This window comes from Sinohyriopsis cumingii, chromosome 11, assembly GCF_028554795.1.
Source record: "Sinohyriopsis cumingii isolate HCF-2022 chromosome 11, ASM2855479v2, whole genome shotgun sequence".
In the NCBI taxonomy this organism is placed as follows: Eukaryota; Metazoa; Mollusca; class Bivalvia; order Unionida; family Unionidae; genus Sinohyriopsis; species Sinohyriopsis cumingii.
In genome coordinates this window covers 21060328-21084475 of record NC_142971.1, presented here as the reverse complement: position 1 = coordinate 21084475, position 24148 = coordinate 21060328, and the positions used below count along the sequence as shown (strand labels likewise).

At 34.8% G+C, this 24148-nt stretch overlaps 1 protein-coding gene across 2 annotated transcripts in view; it reads right to left on the bottom strand.

The window, feature by feature from the left end:
- Positions 1–808: 808 nt before the first annotated feature.
- LOC149787723 (transcriptional adapter 3-A-like) overlaps positions 809–24148 on the bottom strand; it is a 44659-nt gene continuing 21319 nt past the window's right edge. For both annotated transcript variants that reach the window (XM_089973924.1, XM_089973926.1), the window contains exons 6-10: positions 15323–15428; positions 12078–12193; positions 11559–11669; positions 7752–7945; positions 809–5071 (exon numbers count right to left, since the gene is read on the bottom strand). In XM_089973924.1, the coding sequence (XP_089830050.1) occupies positions 4943–5071; positions 7752–7945; positions 11559–11669; positions 12078–12193; positions 15323–15428 (656 nt within the window). In that variant the 3' untranslated portion in view covers positions 809–4942. The remainder of the gene's footprint in view (positions 5072–7751; positions 7946–11558; positions 11670–12077; positions 12194–15322; positions 15429–24148) is intronic.

Below are 24148 nucleotides of genomic sequence, written 5' to 3'. Positions count from 1 at the left end.
ACTGGTGCACACGCTGCATGCAGATGATGATGATGTATTCTTTGTATATGCAAGACAAGAATCAAGAAATTTCTCACTGGGTTTACATTCTTGCATTTAACATACATATTTATCCTAGTTAATTCTGAAACAACGAAGAAATAAAAGAAGGAAAAAAAAGAAATGCATAATTAACAAAGTTACAAACACCAAAGTCACCAGCTATACTAGGGGTGATAAATAAATAGGCAGTGTGCGTGAACACAACTTCAACACATTCTATTACCATGCAGAGTCATGCTGTCAGAGAACACAGACACAAAGTTCACACAGGTCCATAGGTGAACAAATTTGCATAATTATGGTCAAAATGTGAAAATAACAAAATCCTCAATGGATAGGATGAAATGTAGCACAAATTTCCAATGGATTTTGGGTAGCAAAGTGTCAGTTCACTTGAAAAAGCTTAAAACTAGTGCCATCTGCAGATGGGAAGGAAAGGTAATGGGAGAAAGTTACTGCTGTTTGTCTACATAATATATACCGAAAAGACAAATTTTCATCTTTGGTAGGTCTGGGTTCGATTGGATGTAGGGCCTATATTCCTAAGTTAAAGAAAATACAATGTCAAGTACTGCTTGAGGCTTTTTCACACACATATTCTTCAATAATAAAAGTCATCATTTACCCATGAAAATATCCAACGTATGGATTGTTACAGTACTGTATATCTATTGTCTGGCATTATTCTATACCAAATATAAATAACAGCTTGAAAGCAACTTGCATGTCTGATTCAAGCATTAGTCATTCAATAAATGAAAAAGCATTTTCACAGAATATTTTATTTTTTTAAATCATGAGTACTATTCATAATAACACTGAGCAAATGAACATATGGACACACTGTCACTGCTAAATATGTTTCACAAATAATAACTGTCTTTAGATCAATCCCATTTTCTTTAAGTTTTGTTTGTCATGTGTACAGATAATCCACAGTATGTGAATTGACTTGAGGGTAGATTATTTCAGGTTGATCGCGAGTCTAGACCATATTCAAGAGTGCATCTCCACTGGATTCCATGCAACTCTTCATTTAACTGACCCAGGTCCTATATCACTCATAAAAGCACGAGTTCAGTTCCTCCCTGCAAAACTTTTTGCCAGACAAGGTTGCAAATTATTCATACATGCAGCTTAAAAAAACAGTTTTAAGTTGTTATGTTGCCATATGACAGCAACCTCACGGTGATGTGTTTTGAATTATCAAAGAATGCTACCACCTTCTGGTCAGTGAGAAGCATACAGCTGATCAGGGTATATATTGTCTGCAGTGAGACTTACATGTGAGTATATACAGAATACCAATTATTACTTTTCTCCCAGTGTTCTATTGACTGCTTGGTAAAAGTTTTTCTGTGGTTTGAAATTATATATCAATCTCAGTTGGAACATTGCTGGCTCTGTCCCATACCATGCATATGGTTACTGAACAGTCCAAGAGATGGATGTATGTCCCTCTGTCTAAAGTTACATTCTTCCAATGTTTATTTTCCATGTCTCTACTCCATCTAGTTGGAAACAGTAAAAATAATTACTTATGCAGTAAATATTTGCCTCATATTGTGGTTTTACAGGTCAAATATCACAACTGAAATAAAAGTATTTTTAATCAAATTTGATATTATCTCATTGATGCCTCAGTTGGTAACCTTCTCATGACCTAGTCACCTTAGGCATAACAACTACCCATTCTGAAAATGATCTGGCACCTCTACCATCACAAGCCTCCCACAAAGTTACAGCTCTGCCCTTGCCCTCAGCGACACAACCAGAACATACCATCATGAGCCTCCCAACAAAGTTACAGCTCTGCCCTTGCCCTCTGTGACACAAACAGAACATACCATCATGAGCATCCTAAAAAAGTTACAGCTCTGCTCTTGCCCTCAGTGACACAACCAAAGCATGCCATCATGAGCCTCCCAACAAACTTACAGCTCTGCCCTTGCCCCCAGTACCACAACCAGAGCATGCCATCATGGTGCAGACTAATGGGCCAGTGCCTATCAATCACAAGTCCAATATGCTATCAACTGATCTACCATGAATAATGTCTCATTTAAGAAAACCCTGGAATCACATGCAGGCACCAGTACTGACTATGTGGGAGTTCTTACCAGTTATGCAAAGGTCTGAGATGGGTATTTTTCAGTTTGGGAATGGGAGCTGTCATAGCCAGAACCAGGACCAGTAAAAGACCTGTGTTTGCTGGTCTGTAATGTTCCCACAGGTCCAGCACTGGACACTGTGAGAAATTAGTTTTCTGAATCTTGTACAAGTTATGCTGTACATTCATAACAGTATCAGGGCTTGAACCGGCCTGACTGTCTCATATCTTGACTCGGGAATTGGGTATAAAGCAAGACAGATCAACGTACCCAGTCCTGGTGATTGTGGGCATAGGTTGAGGTTGTGACTGAGTTGGAGTGGATGTGTTTCCCTCAACAGCAAGTTTCAGATTTTGGCACCAAATGTCTGCCATCCCCAGACCACATTAACTCCAGCTCTGGCACAGTCTCAACCTTTGCCAGTGGTATACTGTAATATATTTAATGAGTTTCATAAATGTAATGTCTGCTGAACATCATTTCAAGATTTAATTATAACAGAAAAAAGTTTAACCATTCAGTTGCTAAGTAATTTTGCTAGAAGTCAAGTATGGACATTTGGCGACATACAATCACGAGTCATCCATTGTGTAACAGGCAGACCTAACTAATATAACTAGCCATGAATGAAAGATATTGTTGATTTAGTTATTTAGTTATTTTTAGCACAGCAACACAAGTAGGTTATTTTGTGCCACTGCAATTGGAATAAAGTGCCTTGCCAAAGGACACACCACAGCTGATACAGGCTTATCTGATGGTATAATTTGAACCCACGCTGTTTTGGTCTCGAGTCCAGCATGCTTGCCACTGAGCCACTGTATCTCCACCCATGAACGAACGAGTGAAAACATTACCACCCATGAACGAAAGAGTGAAAACATTACCAGTAATTGACTATGCACATACCTACACAAATTCATAATGTAATGTAATGAAATGACATGGGTACAAGTCTGCTCCACAGAAGCAGTATTATTTAAAATTCATTCAATAAAAATTTGCAAACCTCCAAAGAAAAACATTGCAACACCTGTATGTGCATGATATGTCAGGAACCCTACCAAACTATACTGTTTTAAACTTGTGTTAATTTTTCTTATTACTAGTTGATTCACTGGCATTGCTATTTTTTTGCCACTATATAGTTAGAGAATTCTTTACAGATGAAAGACAAAATAAAATTAAAAGGACAAAAATACTCAAAAATTTGCAGTGTACATAAACCTTACCACAAACCACCTCAGAATTCTTTCATCCTTCTTAGTTTGACACTGAATACATATACAGATAAGTTCATGTGTAGTGAACAAAAACATTAAACATAAGACTTCACACAAATGTGACAACAATACAAACAAATATTTAAATAATATATTTAATTTGTCTATGAATTTTCTCTTGAAACCATTTCATCAGCAAATGGCAGCAGCCTCAACACATCTGGATGCACTTTTATTAAGTTCATCCAAAATGATAGGATGAACCTAAAGATTTTTATGGAGAAAAAAAACTAGAACTTATTATAACAACATTTGTTCATGATTTCTGTGCTATCAAATCTTTTTGACAATATTTCTTTGAAAGAATTTTATCTATTTTTACAGGTAATTCATCTTATTGGTTCTGAAAGTGTCTCTGAGTTACCTTGTTAAGACTAAGGATAAATGGACTTCAAATGAGAAGGGTAAGTCACTGCTGTAACATTCAAACTCTCTGGAAATAACTGATTCGAGACTTCAGCATTTGAGACTCAATTGTATATAAGGTTAAATTAAGTTCAAAATCAGTCTTATTTGTACATAAGGTTACATATATGTTCCAAATCAGTCTTATTTGTACAGAAGGTTACATATATGTTCCAAATCAGTCTTATTTGTACACAAGGTTACATGTAAGTTCCAAATCAGTCTTATTTGTACACAAGGTTACACGTAAGTTCCAAATCAGTCTTATCTGTACACAAGGTCACAGGTATGTTCCAAATCAGTCTTATTTGTCAACAAGGTTACATATAAGTTTAAAATTAATCTTATCTGTACACAAGGTTACAAGTAGGTTAAAATCAGCCTTATTTGTACACCATGTTACATATAAGTTCTAAGTTAGCTTTAATTATACACAAAGTTACCTTAAGTTTAGGGGCCCCGAGTGGCCGAGTGGTCTAAAGCGCTGTCCGTTATGGACCACTGCCATCTCACCTCTGTCTGCGTGGGTTCAAGTCTCGGATTCAGCCAATGTGGTTATGTGAGAAAGCTTGCCAGTAGCTTCTCGTGGGTCGGTGGTTCTTTCCGGGGTTTTCCCGGGTTCTTCCTCCACCATTAATATTGACCGCCATATATGGCCTATCGTGTGCTGAAAAATGGCGTTAAACCCTACAACAACAACAACAACAACAACAACCTTAAGTTTAAAGTGAACCAGGTTACTTATTCTTTTAAAATCAAGTGTAATATCTATCATTCCAAGACTAACAGCTGTAAGACTCATTGCAAACTTGTTTCTCTGCATTCCTCTATACTATAAATTTATAGTTGATACCAGTGAAATCAATATATTGAGATCTTATTTACCAATGTTGGGAGAGCCACATATACTTCTTTTGGGAATGAGATATCTGGTCACTTACACAAAGAAAATCATATAATACTATTTTTGAATTAACTAGAGAAAATTCTTTTGTGACTTTCCTTGAATTGCCTTAAAACAGAGCTTCAATATCTAGCACAGAACTTCAGTTGATGCCATATGAAGTCAAAGCATATCTTGCAAAAGTATGTATCCTTAGTTCATAGATCCAATGCCTTCACAATTTGTTCTCTCTCCCTTAATGCCCTTTGGGCTGCCTCTCTCTCTTTCTTTGTTGGAGTCTTTTTCTTCTGTTTAGCAAGCTGGATTTTTCTGTAAGCTTCCATCACCTGCAAATAGATAAAGTATACTTATACATCTTTGATATATCAAATCTTGTCAGGAGATTACAATATCATTCAGTCACATCCTCTGCTGTACAATTAATATCAAATGCCTTAATTGCTAAGTTTTACTGAAGCAGGTCTAATGTACAATCAATATTAAATGCATCAATTGCCAAGTCAGTTTGTGCAGGACTACTGTACAATGTTACAACTCCATGGTCATAAACTAAGGAACACAAAGAAGCAAATCCAACTAGTTCTGTAAAACTTCACAAATAATTTAATTATGAAAGTTATATATACATAAAAACGTGAGAGGAGCTTACAGTTTATGAAGTGAATCCAAAATAATCCTGAGAGAGTTATATTGAAATCCTATAGAATGAAAATTTCTGTATCAATTTTAGAACTCGAAATGTACAGGTCTGCAAAAAATCATGATGTCAAAATGCTGTTGTCCATAACTCCTTTGAATAATTCACAATTGTTCCAGAATAATATTATAGTAAAAAAATGAGCACTTTTTATATCCAATGAATGCTCCAAATAAATCTTTATCCTCTCAAATAATATCTAATATCTAATTACAACATAAAACACATCTGCAGTCTTAATTTATAACAGGAACCAGTGTATCCCCCAGGGGTGTAAAGCTGAGGGTTAAAAAAATCCCTTGGTGTCAGAACTGGGGGTCAAATAAAAAATGTGGGGGTAAAAATGTACTGACAAATTTTCATCTCACCCATATTTTTTCAGCTTGAAATAGGATATTGCAACTTGCACAACATAATCTCTCTCTCTCTCTAAAAACGTGTACTATCATCGGTTTCACTGTACTTCATCATATAACACATTTATCCAAAAATCAAAAAGGCTAATGATTAATCTTCTTTCTAATAAGTTACACTTGAACTTTAAGATCTTTCTTTTCTTGCAGCAAGTTAAAAACCAACAAAATCTGCAATGACCCCCTGACTTTGTAATCCAAATAACGCAATTGTCTCAGCAAGTTTACTGATTTCTTTGTTGTGAAAGAATGTCTTGGGTGATAATGTGTTCTCCAGATATCTTGTGGCGAACAAGGGCAGATTTTAAAAAAATTTAAAACCCTGTCACGAAAGAATTATTCACTTCTAGTCTTCGCAATCATACGATCAGAAGTCACACTGGTAATCCTAATGGATGTGCCACATTCCAGTCAAGGGTATTATTTTCTCCATTTTTCATTAAACTTTGATCCACAGTTATTCTTTTGTGTTCTGCTATCACTTTCTTCGCTAATGATTTCTTAGTCCAAGCCGTTTTAATCTGGTGATCACTTTCTAGTGTAACAAGAATTTATGTTTAACATCTGGACGTTATCTTGATGAGCTCAATGGAAATCGTACGAGAGCTCGCAAGATTAGGGGAAGCTACTCTGTCATAATATTGCCTGTGCTAGTCTGGTTCCCTGTTTCTTATGCTCCCTGTGTTGCACTCCGCTATATGAATAGCAGAGTGCAATGTAGGGAGTAGACGAAGCAAAGAACCATACTATGCCTATGCTCGAAGTATACATGAAGCCATCCCTCATCCAAAGAATTGGATATTAAATAAATCCTGATAGATTTATGCGAATCCTTTGTGTCAAAAAAATGCACAGCAACAAAACATGTGTGTCAATTTTCTCCAGTGTGCATCCCTGATGTATAAATGCACCTAAAGGGAAACACAGGAACACTAGAAATAAGAATGACTCCAAAATAGGAATGAAATTTGATTGTACAGTTCTCTCCTTATATAGCCTTCAACAACAGCTATATTTCACAACACAACAGATCATACTCCCCAATAAATATTTAAGAATACCTGTTCATGTGATCTAATCCATCCAATGGGAAATTACTTAATTCTTCTAGAACTGTCCAAACCCCACCAGCCAGTGAGAAATTAACCCAGAGCCATCAACAAGTCTTATTATCAAGATTATTATTAGTAATTGTCAACACATATGTAAGCATCTATTTATAGATCTTGTGTAATTTTACACTTAAAATTCCTAAAACAGACCCTAGTCATGCAGGCAAAATCTAACTAAAGAAAATCACTATAATTGAGAAGCCATGAATAAAAATTACAAAAATTATATAAAATCATGTACCAGGAGCTAAAAGAAATATAGATATACATTACACCAATCAATATCAGCTGCCTCAATTGCCAAGTCATGCTGAAAGATTTTAAAACTATCAGGTCTGATCATCTTTTTTTTCAGAAATGGCCAAATGACCATTGGACTTTAATATTAGAAAGTGTACTTACTGGCAAAGCTCGTACAGTCTAAACTTCACTGTCTGTACAATAAAGTGCTGATTGAGATATGGTTAATAACGACATCCTGAAATGTTATGAGCTGGTACTTGAGGCATATCCACAAAGGTTTAGGAATTAAACTAAATTAAAGCTAAAAATCAATTCTGTGATCACTTTTGCTCTTTCACAGCAGACTACATTCCTGAAAATATACATTTCCAATTTTGAAGTGAATTTCAGTTTTATGTTGCTTTTTTAAAGTGTACAACTGATATTTGGGACCAAAAATTTGTTTGTGATTTCAGAGCGGAGTTTGAGTTTTCTGGGAAAAACACAATAATATAGTTGCAGTAGCAGTTGCTGAAATTGTTATCATTTGTAACTTTCCTACCTCAGCATCTGCAGCCTGTAGTTTTTTCTTAATCTCCTGCCTTGCCATTTCCTCTTTGGCAAGTTTGTACAGTCGTTTGGTAATGGCAATATTGTGCTGACTGACAGCTTTAAGGTCCTGCTGTTTTCTCCTAAGCTCCAGCAAAATTTCATCATTTGGATCCTCTTCCACTTTGTCCTCAAAGTCCAAGATTCCTGTAAAAAAAACATGATTAATATCAATTAAAACTTGTTTTTATTTTCCTTTTCATCTTAAGACAGATACACTGTAACCATCACAATTGTCAGGCCACAATAAGTTTCCAAGTTTCTTTAATTCAAAATTAATCTTAAAAGGTGCACAAGCAGCAGAAAAAAAGCATAACTGCCGAGAGTCAGGATACTCAGTTGCCATGGTAAAGGCTAAAATTACATTAATTATATTATAATAAAATCAGAAAATACTGTTAAATATTTACATTTTACAAACTAAATGAGAACTAATTTTTAAAAATACTATACTAAAATTTAAATTCCAAGAAAGTACCACTTTTGCTGGGTCATTATTTTCAGACTGTATGGACTACACATAAATAAAATCAATTTCTTGTATACATCTTAAGAAAACTATCTGCATCTTTGATCTTTGCCACTGACTAGATTGTGAATAACTGCATTGATTAAAGACAAAAGTTTGATAGGATATTGACAGAATTCTCCACAATTTACACTTGAATATAACCTATATGCTAAAAATGTATGGAAATTTTCAAGATAAGTTATCTTCCTTGAGATTTGGGTATACTTTGAAAGATTGAATACTAATTTAATTTCCATTATTTCACCTAAATAACTAGTAATTAATATTAGCTTACAAGCTATCCAGTCAATATATCTAGTTTTGCATTATTAATTTTTTCATAATGTACATATATGTAGTACAATTACCATGATTCACACAATGTTTACCAAAAACTGCCAGATCTATTCAATGCATACACGTCTTACAAACTGAATCTTTTACAGGTAAAAGACATGCCTTTACAGGTAAAAGAATTAAATTGTAAGTTAAACAACACACATTATTCTCATTATTAATGCAGTATGTAGTTTTCATATAAATAGCTGTCAGCTGTTAGCCTGATGTGTTTTTGGGGGGGAAGGGGTTGAGTTTTTAATTGCTTTGAAAGAATGGTACCATTATGGCATACATGTTTACAGATCTGGTAAACATTATAACCTTAATGGTGTGATCTCAATAATTGGGTCATTCACTTGCCACATCACTTTTTCTTTGTGTTTTCGATAAAAGTCTATAATCTTCAACCTGTGAACATTTTATAAACTTATTTTTAATACTCATTCAGCTATTATTGCATCGTCAATTAGTGACAGGTTCTTTTCCCCAATACTTTTTCTTTCAATGAACCTTATTTGAGGATAAATATTAAATTTGGTTTACAAGAAACAATGCACGAAAGACCTATGAATATTTAAGTGGATTAGGATTGCTAGGAACCCTGGCTATAAAGAAATATTTTTTACAGAAATGTTAAGATTTCAACAGTTTGAAAGTAACCATTTTTCAAAAAGAACATTATTGGAAAGCTGAAGGGAATGGATAACTCCAAGAAAACTGTGAACCTTAAACACACATTAACAACTGCATGTGCTGGGCCCCGAGTGGCCAAGTGGTCTAAAGCTCTCTCCATCTCTCCATTACAGATCACTGCCATCTCACCTCTGTCTACGTGGGTTCGAGTCTAGGATTCGGCCAATGTGGGTATGTGAGAAAGCATGCCAGTAGCTTCTCGTGGGTCGGTGGTTCTTTTCGGGGTTTTCCCAGGTTCTTCCTCCACCATTAATACTGGCCGCCATGCATAGCCTATCGTGTGCTGAAAAATGGCATTAAACCCCACAACAACAACAACAACAACAACTGCATGTGCAATGTACAGGTATGGAACCCAAGACCAAACTTAGACAGCACACACACTACTGCTGAACCATCCCTACTCCAGACATTAAATATGCAAATGTTGAAAACATGAAAATTAACTTGGAAATATGGCAATTTTGACATTATTATCAAGTGTAAGCCTCCCTTTCAAATGAACTTAGTGAACTTCTAGATGTAACAAAATATTTCATCTGAATAGCAGGTATTAAGAAGCTGGTGTATTCATAAATTTTTGAAACCAAAATTCTAATTACAATCAAGATATTTCACTAGCCACAAAGCTACTGTAGCTCAGTGGTTAGCATGGTAGACTTTTAACCAAAAGGGTGCGAGTTCAAATCCTGCAATAAGATCAGCCCAGGTTAATAACCTGTTGAATGCATCATATCACAATATACAATGTGTAGTCATTAAAATGTAAAGTTTACCACTAAATAAACATACCTATTCCTTATTGCAATGGCACTAGTTAGAAACGGCATTCTGAGTAGGCAAGAATGAACACAGGTCTGACATTGATGAATCATGGCGATCATACATCAGATATTTAATTGACATTAGTAACCCATAAAAAGTAGCTCACATTCACCTTTGATTTTATAGTAAAGACAGGCATCCAATTATCAAGTTTCAAGAGCACTCAACCAAGGAACTTTTAACTTCTTTTCAACAAAGTCAACAAGACCTCTTTTTGCAAGATTAATGACTCTAGGTAGAACAATACGCACATAACATGCAAAAGCTCATGTGGTCATGAGAGAAAACCTTAACCAAAACAAGTAAAAGATGAAATATTCACAAGCCTCAAAGGATGTGGTGACATGTCACCATCAATTTCAGGATTCTATCCTGAATAAAGCCTGAGAAATGAACATAGATTGCAAAACTGAATCCAAGTCAGTGAATCATAAAACATGGGCCATGATGACCTACTAATGAAATATGGGTTACATTAACCAACTTTTGTGAAGAGGAATGGCACTAATCAATCTGTATCCAAGCACCAATTTTGATGAAATCAGGTAAAAAGTGTATAGACAGGGTGCAAAAAAACTACTTGGTCAAAATGCAAAATGTAAAATGAGGGTCAGTAACATATTTGTTGTAAGGGTAAAGTACTAATAGAAATGCAAATGATGATATAGTTCGATGATTCTAGTATGAACAGAGCTTGAGAAACAGACTTAAAACACAAAATTTAAGCAAAAGTCATTGAAGCATAAAGAACTTGTCACCGTGACCCATTTTTATGACGAGGATATAGTACTCATCTAGATGCATTCCTTCAAAAAGTTTCATGTATTTATGTGTAACAGTATAGATACAGTTTGCAAAAAAACTATTTGGGTTAAGAGTTAAATAGAAAAAAAGAGCCTATCCCAGTAAAATGTGAAATATATGTTACAATCATATAGCTTGATGATTCAAGCATGAAACAGGGCTTCATAAATAAACTTAAACCACAACATTCAAGTAAAGCCTGTGAGGCATAAAATATTGGTCACAATGATCCATTTTGTGATAAGGGGGTAGTTCTCATCAAGATGCATTCTCTCACCAAGTTTCATGGTTCTAGGTATAACAGTATTTACAGTGTAAAAACCTCAGCAAATACAACAACTTTAATAATAATGTACAAATAATGTACATGTTCAACAAAGATACCACCCTCAGGCTCTTCCCACTGGTGGTAGTTGCTATGAAACCCACTCAAAACTGTTGCCTAGACTAAAGAAATAATGTTGAAATTAAGTTAGGCTGTACATATCTGTATGCTTTTATTTGTGTGGATGTTGATGCCAGGGGTAGTATAATAGTTTACCTTTACTTTGTGTAGGAAAGCTAAAAGTCATGAGTAGCATTTGATACCTTGTTCCTCTAGCTCTCTCTTGATCCGTTTCTCTAGGTGGGAAGGGTTTCCAAGGTTAAGTTGTTTGGCGAGTGCTCTGGGCGAGATGGCAGGTGCTTCCTCTACAGATTCTTCAATAAAAAGATACATTAGTTAACTTAATAGCATACAGCCAGAACTTCAGGTACGTTATCATTTTGCAAATTACTTTATGACACAAATAAGACTGTCCACAAATATATAAGATTCTTCCACAAATATATGATTCTTCTAACAAATGATATATTCTGTTGTACTCTGTTCTCATTCTTCAGATCTGGACTGATACACCTGACTTGAGCTCACACCATGGTCATGATCAAAATAACTATGTAATAACCTGAATGTATAGCATTTATTACAAGCCTTATATAACAAACTAAATAAAGAATACAATAATAAATCATGACCTCATTAAAGGCATCATCTATTAAGTATCCACTCAACCCCAAAAAGAAAATGTACTTTCCAAGAATTTGTAGTAATGGTTCAAAACAAACCTTTTCCTCCTGCAATCTCTGCCATAGCATCATCCATAGGGGTCATAATATTTTCCTCAATTAGAGCCGATACCAGTCTTTGGGTCAAGGGCCCAAATGGGGACTCATCCCTGTTGCTGCAAGGACAATTGATTTAAACACTTATATCATGATGCAAATGAGAAGATAAAATAAATAGCAAGAGGCCCATATGAACCTTGAAACTGCTCACCTGAATGACCTTTGCCCAATAGCCAAATACAAGAGCTGCAGGCTGAGAAATCTGGATGAAAAAGACGCTTTATGTTGAAATTTCTTCCAGTGCTATTGATTCCATATGTAAGGAAAACAACTGTTTCAAGGTTTCTCTAGTTTTGCTATTTTCAACCATATCTGATGGCACACTAGCATCATGTGTCCAATACTGAAAGACCTCTAAGCCAGAATGCTGTGTTAAAATTGGTCAATTCTGTTCAGCAGTTTTTTTAAAAAAAAAAATAAAATATGGAAAATTTAATGTAATCTATTCATAACTAATGGTATCCATATTTGATAGCAGAACAGTATCATTTAAAAGGTGTTCAAGGCAGGACACTTTCTGTCAGTTTTGTTGTTGTTCTTTCTGGTTAAGCTTCATATAAACAAATTATTTATATATATAAATATATATAAACAGACGCATACCAGCTTGTTAATTTAGAATATATATATCTTGAGTGAGCCTATGGGATACCTCCAATCTAAAATCAATGGTATCAAGCCAAATTAATGGCAGAAACTTTTGGTATATCCTAACACCATTGAGGAAAACAGCTATAGAGAATGCCCCCATAACAGCTCAATCATGGTGCAACACCATGTCCCATAACAGCTCAATCAAGTTACATCACCATGTGTGTAAGTCCCATATTAGGTCCCATAATAGCCCAATCAAGGTGCAACACTATGTGTATCAGTCTCATAACAGCTCAGTTATGGTGTAACACCATGTGTATCAGTCCCATAACAGCTCAATTATGGTGCAACACCCTGTGTATCAGTCCCATAACAGCTCAATTATGGTGCAACACCATGTTATCAGTCCCATAACAGCATAATCAAGGTGCAACACCATGTGTATCAGTCCAATAACAGCTCAATTATGGTGCAACACCATGTGTATCAGTCCCATAACAGCTTAATCAAGGTGCAACATCATGTGTATCAGTCCCATAACAGCTCAATTATAGTGCAACACCATGTGTATCAGTCCCATAACAGCTTAATCAAGGTGCAAAACCATGTGTATCAGTCCCATAACAGCTCAATTATGGTGCAACACCATGTGTATCAGTCCCATAACAGCTCCATTATGGTGCTACACCATGTGTATAAGTCCCATAACAGTGCAGTCAAGCAACACCCTGTGTATCAGTCCCATAACAACTCAATCAAGGTGCAACACCCTGTGTATCAGTCCCATAACAGTGTAATCAAGGTGCAACACCATGTGTATCAGTCCCATAACAGCTCAATTATGGTGCTACACATGTGTATCAGTCCAATAACAGCTCAAAGTGCAACACACATCTCTAAAGATGTCTTGTCGCTTGCCATGTTAGTGTATGCCATGTAACTCAGCTTTCTTTTTTATGCTTTAATAAATGTATATCATTATCTATTCTCAAACAGGGCTTTATTAAAAGCCAGAAACCAGATAAATTCAATATTTTGAATTTTCTGCTGGCTTCACAAAATCCTATATTTCATGTTCTAATTTGTTTTTTTTCGTCTGTCATCAATCCCAAACACTCAACCATTAATTCAAAATCTTTGTAAAGTGCTGACAATGGATTATTTTGCTTTTGTTGATTTTAATGGCACTTTTAAAACAATATTGACTATATCATGCAAAGAAATGGAAGCCTAGAACACAGTGAGGCATCAAACCCAGGCTGGCCTGGGGAAGTAATAAACCTGTGACTCTTGGATTACAAGTCCAACCCTCTGACAATGGATCTGTATCTGACAATAAACACAATTGACACTTTTACTTTTTTTCTATCAATCAATATGTATATACATGTATACACACACACACACAAACTGGTAGGCAACCATAAAATCATAATAGTTTCCAAGCCTCACAATACTTCTTACAGCAGATATGTCTTTATATAACATAATACAACCAATACCTAAACCATTATTTATTGACAAATACATACAGGACGACATGAAATATCAAAATTTTGAGATGTGGCAAGAAAAGCATTCAAATCACTCAATAACTGTCATAAATGTCAAACAAAATGAATATTGTCATGTATATGTAAATTATATTGTGTATCTGACTTTTGTCATGGTTGAGGGCTGTGCCTATCTGATTTTTGCATTGTTGTTGTCTAAAATTTAAGTTCAAAACCTGACCTTGTTTATGAGTAATTTTTTTCCAGAACATTAAATTGTGTGATAAGTCAAGTGATAGTCTATATATATATACTGAGGGTAGCTGAACAAAATTTTCATTCCTGTTTCATATTTGTCCTTTGGGAATCTATGATCCAAGTCTGTAGTTGCTATCAGAATTATTTAAATCATTCACTGGAATTACTAGAGTGCTCATTGCCTGGATTAACACATTATTTTGGGACTTTTGTGAATTCATCCAAATAGATTTTGGAATTCATCATTGTGGTACATCAGCACAGCTAAGACTATCAGTACATCAGCACATTCAAGACTATTGGAATTCATTTGGAACATTCTATACTTTTGGACTTTGACATTATAGAATTATTTGGGATTCAAGTGTCTTTTGAATTTTTACTTTGGTCTTGGAGGGATATAAATTATTTCTTGAATATTGCTCAAACTTGTTGGTCTTGCTTTTTCTGTTACATAGTTTGAGACCATTCAGTTGCAACAATATAAATATTAAGGTTTTAGGTCAGAAAGTTTACTTATTATTTTCAATAAAATTCTACATAAAGTGCAGTAATAGCTTGATTCTGAAGTACAGGATTAGAGAAAGTCAGACATAAAGTGCACTAGCTTGATTCTGAAACACAGGAAGTAAAGACAATTGGACATAAAGTATAGCAGCTTTATTTTGATATACAAGAAGCTGAGAAAGTTGCTGTGAAGTGCAGTAGTTTGATTCTGAAGTAGAAGTACAGACAGCTGGACATTAAGTTAAATTATGGTTTGACATTATACATGGTTTTCTGAAACATTAAAATGATAAAAATCATGTAACAGTATGTGATCAACCAAAGTAGTATTACCTTTGCTCGGCTTTCCTTAGTAAAGTTGTGGCCTCCGATGGACTGAGGACTGAATTATTGTTATTGTTATTGTTTGGCCCTCTTCTTCTGTCACTTATCTTTGCTCCTGTTATATGTAAAAAGAAACTGTGTTACTTCATACAATGTACCGGTAACACTGCCACATCAAAGGTAAATACATGTATGCTGTAAATACTTCCACCTGTAACATTTCCTTGCATTCTTTTTGTGGCAATATGACTTTATGATTAAACTTTTTATTTAAAAATTTAAAAGAATCCTCCTGCTGTTTTATTTTCAAAGAAAATATTTTCATCAACTGCTTCAGTTAATTCCACTACGCAATTTGAAATGTGCCAAACAGGCAAGGGGAGTAACCAATTTTTAACATACTGGAAGCTAGTATGTTTTTATCATTTTCAAGCAACCATTAGAATTTTTTTTAAATTACTAAAAATTAAGACATTTAATTAAAATAGGAATATTGCATATCTCCAATCATAACCAATGCTCCAAAAATTAGTCCCCCCCATCACACCCACAATGAGAAACCTGTAGCAGGAAAGTTGATCTACGCCATTTCTAAACCATGGGTTAACAAAAAAGTCTGCAAATATGCATGATGTCTTTTAACTGCTTTCAAAAGAGACATCAATTGATTTTCTATTTATATAGTCCCAGCAGCATGAAAATGTTATTTATTCAATAAATCAAACAAAAATAGTTACAAATATTGTCTCTTAAAGTGGTGTCCATTTGCTTGATTAAAATCTGCTGTTCATAAAATTTAAGGTTAAAACCTGTCAGATAGAAATTCTTAAATGTGGATTAAATACCAACTAATCACTGATGTAGCACATTAGAGTACTACAGTCAAACCCACTTATCTCGACCTCGGTTATCTCGACAACCCGCTTATGTCGAGCGTTTTGGTCCGGTCCCGAAAAAATTCTTCTTTGTTATGCTATTTTTTACCCGCTTATCTCGACCTCTGTTAAGTCGATAACCCGGTTATGTCGGGCATAAGTTTCGGTCCGAAGTAACATGTGGACCTGCTTAATTCGACGAAATGCAACTTTTTAACGTCAATCTCACAGAAATTGTACAAGAAATAGTCAGCAAAAGCGATCGATTTTCAGGCACAATTTTGGTCCGTTACGGCAGTAGTCACATGTTTATTTCATATTCTTTCTATTTTTGGTTCGTAAGAGTAGCTTAATCGATTAGTTTATTAAGAATATATCATGTTCACTACATAAAATATTCAAGGATTCACAAAGACAAGAGTGTGTACAAATTACAATGTAACTTTATTTTACGAAAACGCAGAATCTTAGATGTCAGCTACATGTGTATTTTATCATTTCCCTTTTATTTCTTAAGGTACATTTCAGATATGAATTATGTTCCGAAGTACATGTATACAAGAAACAACAATCAAGGATATACAAGTAATGAAATATTATGTACATGTACACATTAATAATCAATGTGCAGACGGAAAAGTGCTGATCGGCTGAATATTCAGGTCATGAAATTGCTCCATATGCACGTAATATCATGACGATTTATTGTATAGCATTTTATGACAAAATAGCCAAACATGTCAGCAATATTTTCAAAATATCTAGGAATTATAAACTGAACATAATGTAGTGGAAATACAAAAATATACGGTAAAATTACCTACACGTACATGTACAATAAACGCATACTATATATGAATAAAAAAATGAATACTTTTTTCATTTTGAATCTATACATCTATAAAACACACAAGTACATAAACATATCATAATGTGCACTACATTATTTTTGTAGAAAATATGACGTAATGTGTTTATTCACCACCCGCGCATCTATTTATTTGCCATCTGGAATCATAATTGATACAAACTCGCATTGATGCCTGCGGGGTAAGTAGTCTACTCAACATTAACTTGCTTTAATAAATACTCTTTGTAACCCATGCTAGCGAAAGGAGTGTCATTTGCACTCACAGTCAATGTACATGTACATGTACATGTATTTTCAAAAACATTTATTGATCTTTATCTGCGAGATACTGTCATATATTAACCTGGATATAATACAATCTTGGTTATTTTGCACCTAACACCGCGTTATGCGTGAATGGCGGGTGCCTGAAAGCAATCGGTGGATGTTTCTCTCTCACTCTCTCGTTTGTGATTTTCTTTGATCCATTTTTCAATCTGATAACATATTCAAACCTCTGAGTACAACCAAACATGATTTGTTTTTCAATATTCACATCAATTATAAAAATGCGTCGTGTGTTATCTGACATAAGTGATGCACACTACAGTAATGGATGCATACGCTACATGTGATATAAGGAGTTCATAGATATATTTTTTCTTTAATAAATTACTTATGATGATAAAAAAGGAATAAATGATAACAACACCAGGTTAGTTCATTTCATTTTATTATCAATTAAGCGTTTTGTTTATTTTATTGTAACATGCAGTGGGAGGGGATTCCAGTAAACACCAGCAAGACACAGGAGTAATGCTCAAGGACATTTTTAAAATTACCGGTTTTTATGAACCCGGATATCTCGGGACCCGGTTATGTCGACGATTTTTTTACACCCCCGACATAATCGAGATAACCGGGTTTGACTGTATATCAAAGTGAGCATGCACTGCCTTAAACCCAATGATTGCCAGTGAAAGTTGGGGATCATTTCCAATTGAAAAAGACATCAAACAACCTGTTTATTTCCATATATACTTGCTTATAAGTCTTGTCCAACTGCAAACAAACAGAACCTGAAATGCTATTGCATAATGCACTGGTAGATCATACTCTGTTGTTTGTTCTATCGATTATCCTAACAAATGGCACTGACCCAGATCTGCTGAGGCATTATCCAATGGCAGATCTGGGTGTATGCAGTCTGTAGAGGGAATCAACTTATAAACAAGTACATATGGTAAATCTAGCATTCCCTCATTGAATCTTTATTCAAATGATACTGAAGAATTTCCTTTCTTTGGATCTTGAATATTAAATTGAGAACCAGACCTAATACGAGTAAATGAGAATGCTTTATTTTCCTGGTTATCATGCCTGCCTGTTCTGATACATTCAAAATTATTTCATAACAGAAAAAATCACAGTCTGTGGTCAGAAGGAAGGGCTCTTGGGTTGCTATAACTTGCAACTTGATAAAGAGTGAAGTGCAGTACATCCTGTTTTCAATAATTTGATTCTAATTTGACTATATGAATAAACCTATTTCCCACTGTTTGAAAATTATATTTACCTGGCCCACTGGTCTTGTCATTGGAGAAATACGATACACTTCATGTTCTAGTTTTGTTGATACAAATTAGTGAAATGTTGTTCATATTTTAATATCTACATATTCACTTGTGCTCGTATTTCCATCAATGTCAAACACACTTCCAGTTACACACTCAGGCAACAAAAACTTGCAGTCTGATGAGTGATTTGAAACTTAAAGTTGTCCTGCAGCCACCTTACTTATCCAACACTTTTACTTAATTCTGAAGACTTTTAATACTGATTCTGTCATTTACAGGAAAATATAAGAAAATATTCCTTTACATTGATGAAAGTACTGCGCACGATTGTATTATCTAACAGCAACAAATCCTTTACAACAAAAAAGTTCTCTTGAGATAACTGGATACATTGCCATTTATTAGAAAGTGAACATACTTTTTACATTTGGTGGGAGGGGGAATCATTGAAACTGAACTTGTCTGATTATGCTAGCATCTACAAGACATCACTTGTCCTGCATCACCTGCCACTCATAAATACAAGTAGATTTGTAGAATTTTTTGTAGACCTGACACCACACTAAACTAAATCACTCAGAATTCATTTGCCTCTTGTGGGTATACATTTTATAGCATTGTGAAAAATAAGTTTTACCAGTGCCCAAATTCATGAAATGCAAATGGGGTTCTACAGTTTCAACAGATGGACATTATTTATTGGGTCCATACTTATGTGATTAGTAGCATCCATTAAATTAGGAACAAGAGCCCCTTAAACAGACTGATACTCTAGTGGCTTAAGATAATTATACGAAATTGAAGATAATTATACCAAACTGAAGATAATAATACCAAACTGAAGATAAAATTGTTTCTTCTTTTAACTGCAGAGTGTTGAAAGCATCTGACATTTTGATACTTTCAAACTGGCCACAGACATAAACCCCATGCCTATATCAATATGACCATCCATTCAGAAGTGGAACCTGTCTTGAAAGACCACCCCTTCTGCCAAAACATAATGGTCTCTCATGACAGGTGGTCTCTCATAACAGGTTATAACACTAATCTCTGAATCTGTACAACGAGAACCTGGTCTCTCAAGACAGGCAGTCTCTCATAGCAGTGGTCTCTCAAGACAGGTTTTACTAGCTAGTAGCTATAAAAGATTTTCATGATTGCCATTGTGGCAGTCATACTGGAGGTAGAATTGACACCCTTTTAATTTAGGACAAACTAGATACCATAATAAGTTTTGTAAAAAACCCATTTTGACATGGCCATCTGCTTAGGTGGAGTGGTGATACAATATTTTCAAGATGTGAGATCAGAAATATGTTTATCTTCTGGTGAAAATCTTATGCCAGTATAAATTTATGTTTGGGAGAAGTAGCCTAACAGGAATTCAAAGATGGCTGCCATGGTGGCCATATTAGAGGTCAGACTGGCATTATTTTCTTTTAGTACCAACTAGGCATCATAAAGAAGTCTTCTGGTGAAAACCCCATGTTGATATGACTTTTCTTTCAACAGGTGTAGCAAGTAACAAGGTTTTCAAGATGACTGTTGTGGTGGCTATACTGAAAGTCAGATTGGCACCATTTTCATTGACACTGTAAGAAGTCCTTCACTAAAAACCCCATGTTGATATGACCATCCATTCTGGTAGATGACCAATAACAATAATTTCAATATTGGCTGTAATAGCAACACCATTATCATTTAAGACCCACCTGACATTGGGATTGATTTGTGTGTAAAATTTCATGACAATGCTTGAATTAGTTAGGTGGAGTAGCAGTAACAAGCAGATGGCTGAACAATGAACAACAGGCCAGCTCTTCTGACAATATGACCTGTAGAGGTAAAAATCGGTATCCCATAAAAAAATAATGAATTCACAATGACCTATAATTTGAACGTTTGTGAATGAGTCAAGAGAAGCTTGCACTATTTCATATGCAAAAATAAATAATGCTATTGAAATTATATTGCAATAAAAGCCACAATCATTTCTTATACTTTCACTAATTTTTCTGCTGATAAGCAAGGATAATGTTCAAAAAACTGATCATAAAATATAATTATTAAAGGGCAATATTGAAACTTCAAATTTAGCCTGTACAAAAATTATACTGGAATATTTACCAGTAATATATACCATACTTAAAGGTGTCCAATGCTTTCATAATAATGCATTGATGGAAGGTTCTAAGCCAAATGAGAATAATGGCATAAAATTTGGTCATAAATCATTGAAAACCTAACGTTTGACTTAGATGTTCAAATAAAGCATCAAAAACCATTCCCTTGATAACTTGCACACAATCAGGTAAAAATAAATCAACCAATAAATCAATGGGTGCCAATTACAGAGGGACCTATAACAAACTTAGGGATGGAAATTGATGGAAGGAGGTGAAAGTATGGGAGCTGGCTGATTAGAATATTGTTGATTACTTGCTTTTTAACTGTGTTGAAATCAACTGTGAATAAACATCTCTTTATAATTGTGGTTTGTTTTTCTTTATAAATTAACTTTAATTTCCAGATAAACTATATAGAAGACATCATTAAAAACATTTTTACATATGGTTTGGGGGACCTGAGTGGCTGAGTGGTCTAAAGCGCTCTCTGTTACGGATCACTGCCATCTCACCTCTGTCTGCGTGGGTTCGAGTCTCAGATTAAGCCAATGTGGGTATGTGAGAAAGCTTGCCAGTAGCTTCTCGTGGGTTGGTGGTTCTTTCCGGGGTTTTCCCAGGTTCTTCCTCAACCATTAATACTGGCCGCCATGTATAACCTATCGTGTGCTGAAAAATGGCGTTAAACCCTACAACAACAACAACATATGGTTTGCATACACTTAACATGTGTACTGCTAAATACATTGTGTATTATGTCACAGCTTCTTGTGGTAAATGGTCTAGTGGCCTGGTGGTTGGAACATCTGCCTCGGATGCGGGAGGTCGTGGGTTCAATCCCCAGCATAGTCATACCAAAGACTTACGAAAATGGTACTAACAGCTGTCTTACTTGGCGCTCAGCATTAAGAGGTTAGTGTTAGGACTGGTTGGCCTGGTGTCAGGATAATGTGACTGGGTGGGACATCATGCTACATGTTTGTGGCATGATGCCCCAGTGTTAGACATCACTATAAACTGTCACACTGCAGACATCATAGTGATAGGACTGAAAAATTGTTAAAGCTACGTCAAAAAATCCAAGCCACACACACACACACACACACACTTGTGGTAAATGGATACATTCTAGTTTTATTGTTCTTTCAAAATTAAAAGATCTATTTTAAAAATAACTGCTTTCATTTTGAGAAACAACATCAAAACCTGTGTTATTTTCATTTTTTTAATTCTTTATTCATTCACTGATTTAATAGATTCAGTTACAGTAGAATGTAAAATATTTCACAATGGTTAATCATTTCCAAACATGAATTTACTGGACCTAAACTTGTTTTAAAAAACACAATGAGAAAACAATAATATTTGCAGTTTGTGACACATTTGACAAATATCACTTCACATTTCACTGCCTGATTTGCTGAGCATATCTCTCCTGACAACGAATTTTGTTTTAGTCTATGTCCACATTGGAATATCCAAAGTCATTCATGGCTTGCCATGAAATCAGTCCTTATCTATACTTTTTGCCATTTTCCTAGGCTGGGCATCAAGAATTGTTGCAGAGATAGGAACACCATGTTTGCTTTGCTGTGTGAACCAGGTGTAAACAGCATCATCTAATTCCATATTGTTTGCAGATGGTGCCTATTTTTTTAATATCTAATTCATCATCAGAATCAACATCATGCCAGTAATCCCAAAATGTCTGCTCATCCTTGAGTCAACCTCTGAGTATTAACTAGGCAATTTTGAATTCAGTAAAAGCTTTCTATCTCACTTCACCATTATGGACCCTATCTATGACACGAAGCTTTTCATTCATCAAAAATGTCTTTTTCTTGATTCATTTTCTCTCCGAGATAGTATTTACAAATGATTCATATATATACTTTAGTAATGTTAAGTACATAATATTTGAAACCACGTTCGATTGGTAAAATAAAATGGATTGATTTTGAGACATGAAAATGACCACAAGAGCTTATGCAGGTAGGATTTGCATGCTATTGAACCATTTTATTGTACCTTCTTTATTTGATTTGATATGAAAAAACATTTAACATGATAAAACAATACAGGTCTCTTTTAATCATTTTTTATAATGCAACAAACACTTCTCCAAGTTGTAGAGAAAAACACAGCTGGCACTTAATTAATAGGTTGTCACAAAAGTGCTCACTATTAACCCTGTGATGGCTGATTGACTCTTTTTATGTTTTAACAGAAGAGAGCATACCTTGATTATTCCATCTGCATTTAAACATAATTAAAAGATTAAAAATGAATTTCACCTGAAATGACACATTTAATTGATGCTTGTCTTTCAATGATGCCACCTGTTATCATTTATCAGAATTTTTCATTGATCACTATTTGATCTTATATTATTATTTACAGATTATTGAGAAAATATTTTTCAAATAAAATCTAAGAAAATAAGTGATTCCTTATTAAAACTTGCAACTTTCACAATGTTGATTCTAACATTTTGGGCACCAACTGCCATTTTCAACAATTTCATTTACCAATTTTGATCATGATTTTCTTCAGATTCAATATATAGGGGCCTATTTTTTATTGACATTTTCTTTATATAAAAAAAAACAGGATCCACACCAGATACTGCATTATAAGTGGACTAGTATTTTATCAGGGCACAAGTTCTTGAGGGGACATTGTGAATCAAATTCAGTCTCAATCCATTAAGTCCTTTAAAAGTTATCAAGTGGAAACTGAAGGGCCAAGTTGTAAGTCAATCTGGGACTAATACTATTGCACATTTTGGCACAAGACAGCAAAAACTAAACCTGACTTTGGTCTACTTACTGTAAAGCCTCAGACCAAATTCTAATCAATTTGTGAACTCCTTCAAAAGTTACAAAGCAGAAATGAAATTTCATACAAAGTTTAAAGTCTAACTCCATTATGCTCAAAACCATGAAAATGGAACCTGATCTAGGTCTTCCTATTGTAAACCCTCAATTTGAATCTAAAGTCCTTCAAAAGTTGTTGGTAGAAAGCAAGTTTGTGGCCAACATGAGGGTATGGGAGAAGACGGGACATGACATGAGGTATAGGACTGACAGACTATACTAACTAAAACAATTTTCCGGAATCAAAGATAAGACCATTTCTTTTTGTTAGCTGCTGAGTACTGAAACCATCTCTGGTCTTAATGGATTAGCTATGCTGATATGACCATATCTTTAGGATAGTAACAATAACAAGATGCTGATATGACCATATCTTTAGGATAGTAACAATAACAAGATGCTGATATGACCATATCTTTAGGATAGTAACAATAACAAGATGGTCAACATAGTGTTCATATCTGATTTCAATCAGCACCATTTTCACTCTGAACAAACAAGAAACCACAAGAAGTTGTATGTTGAATACAA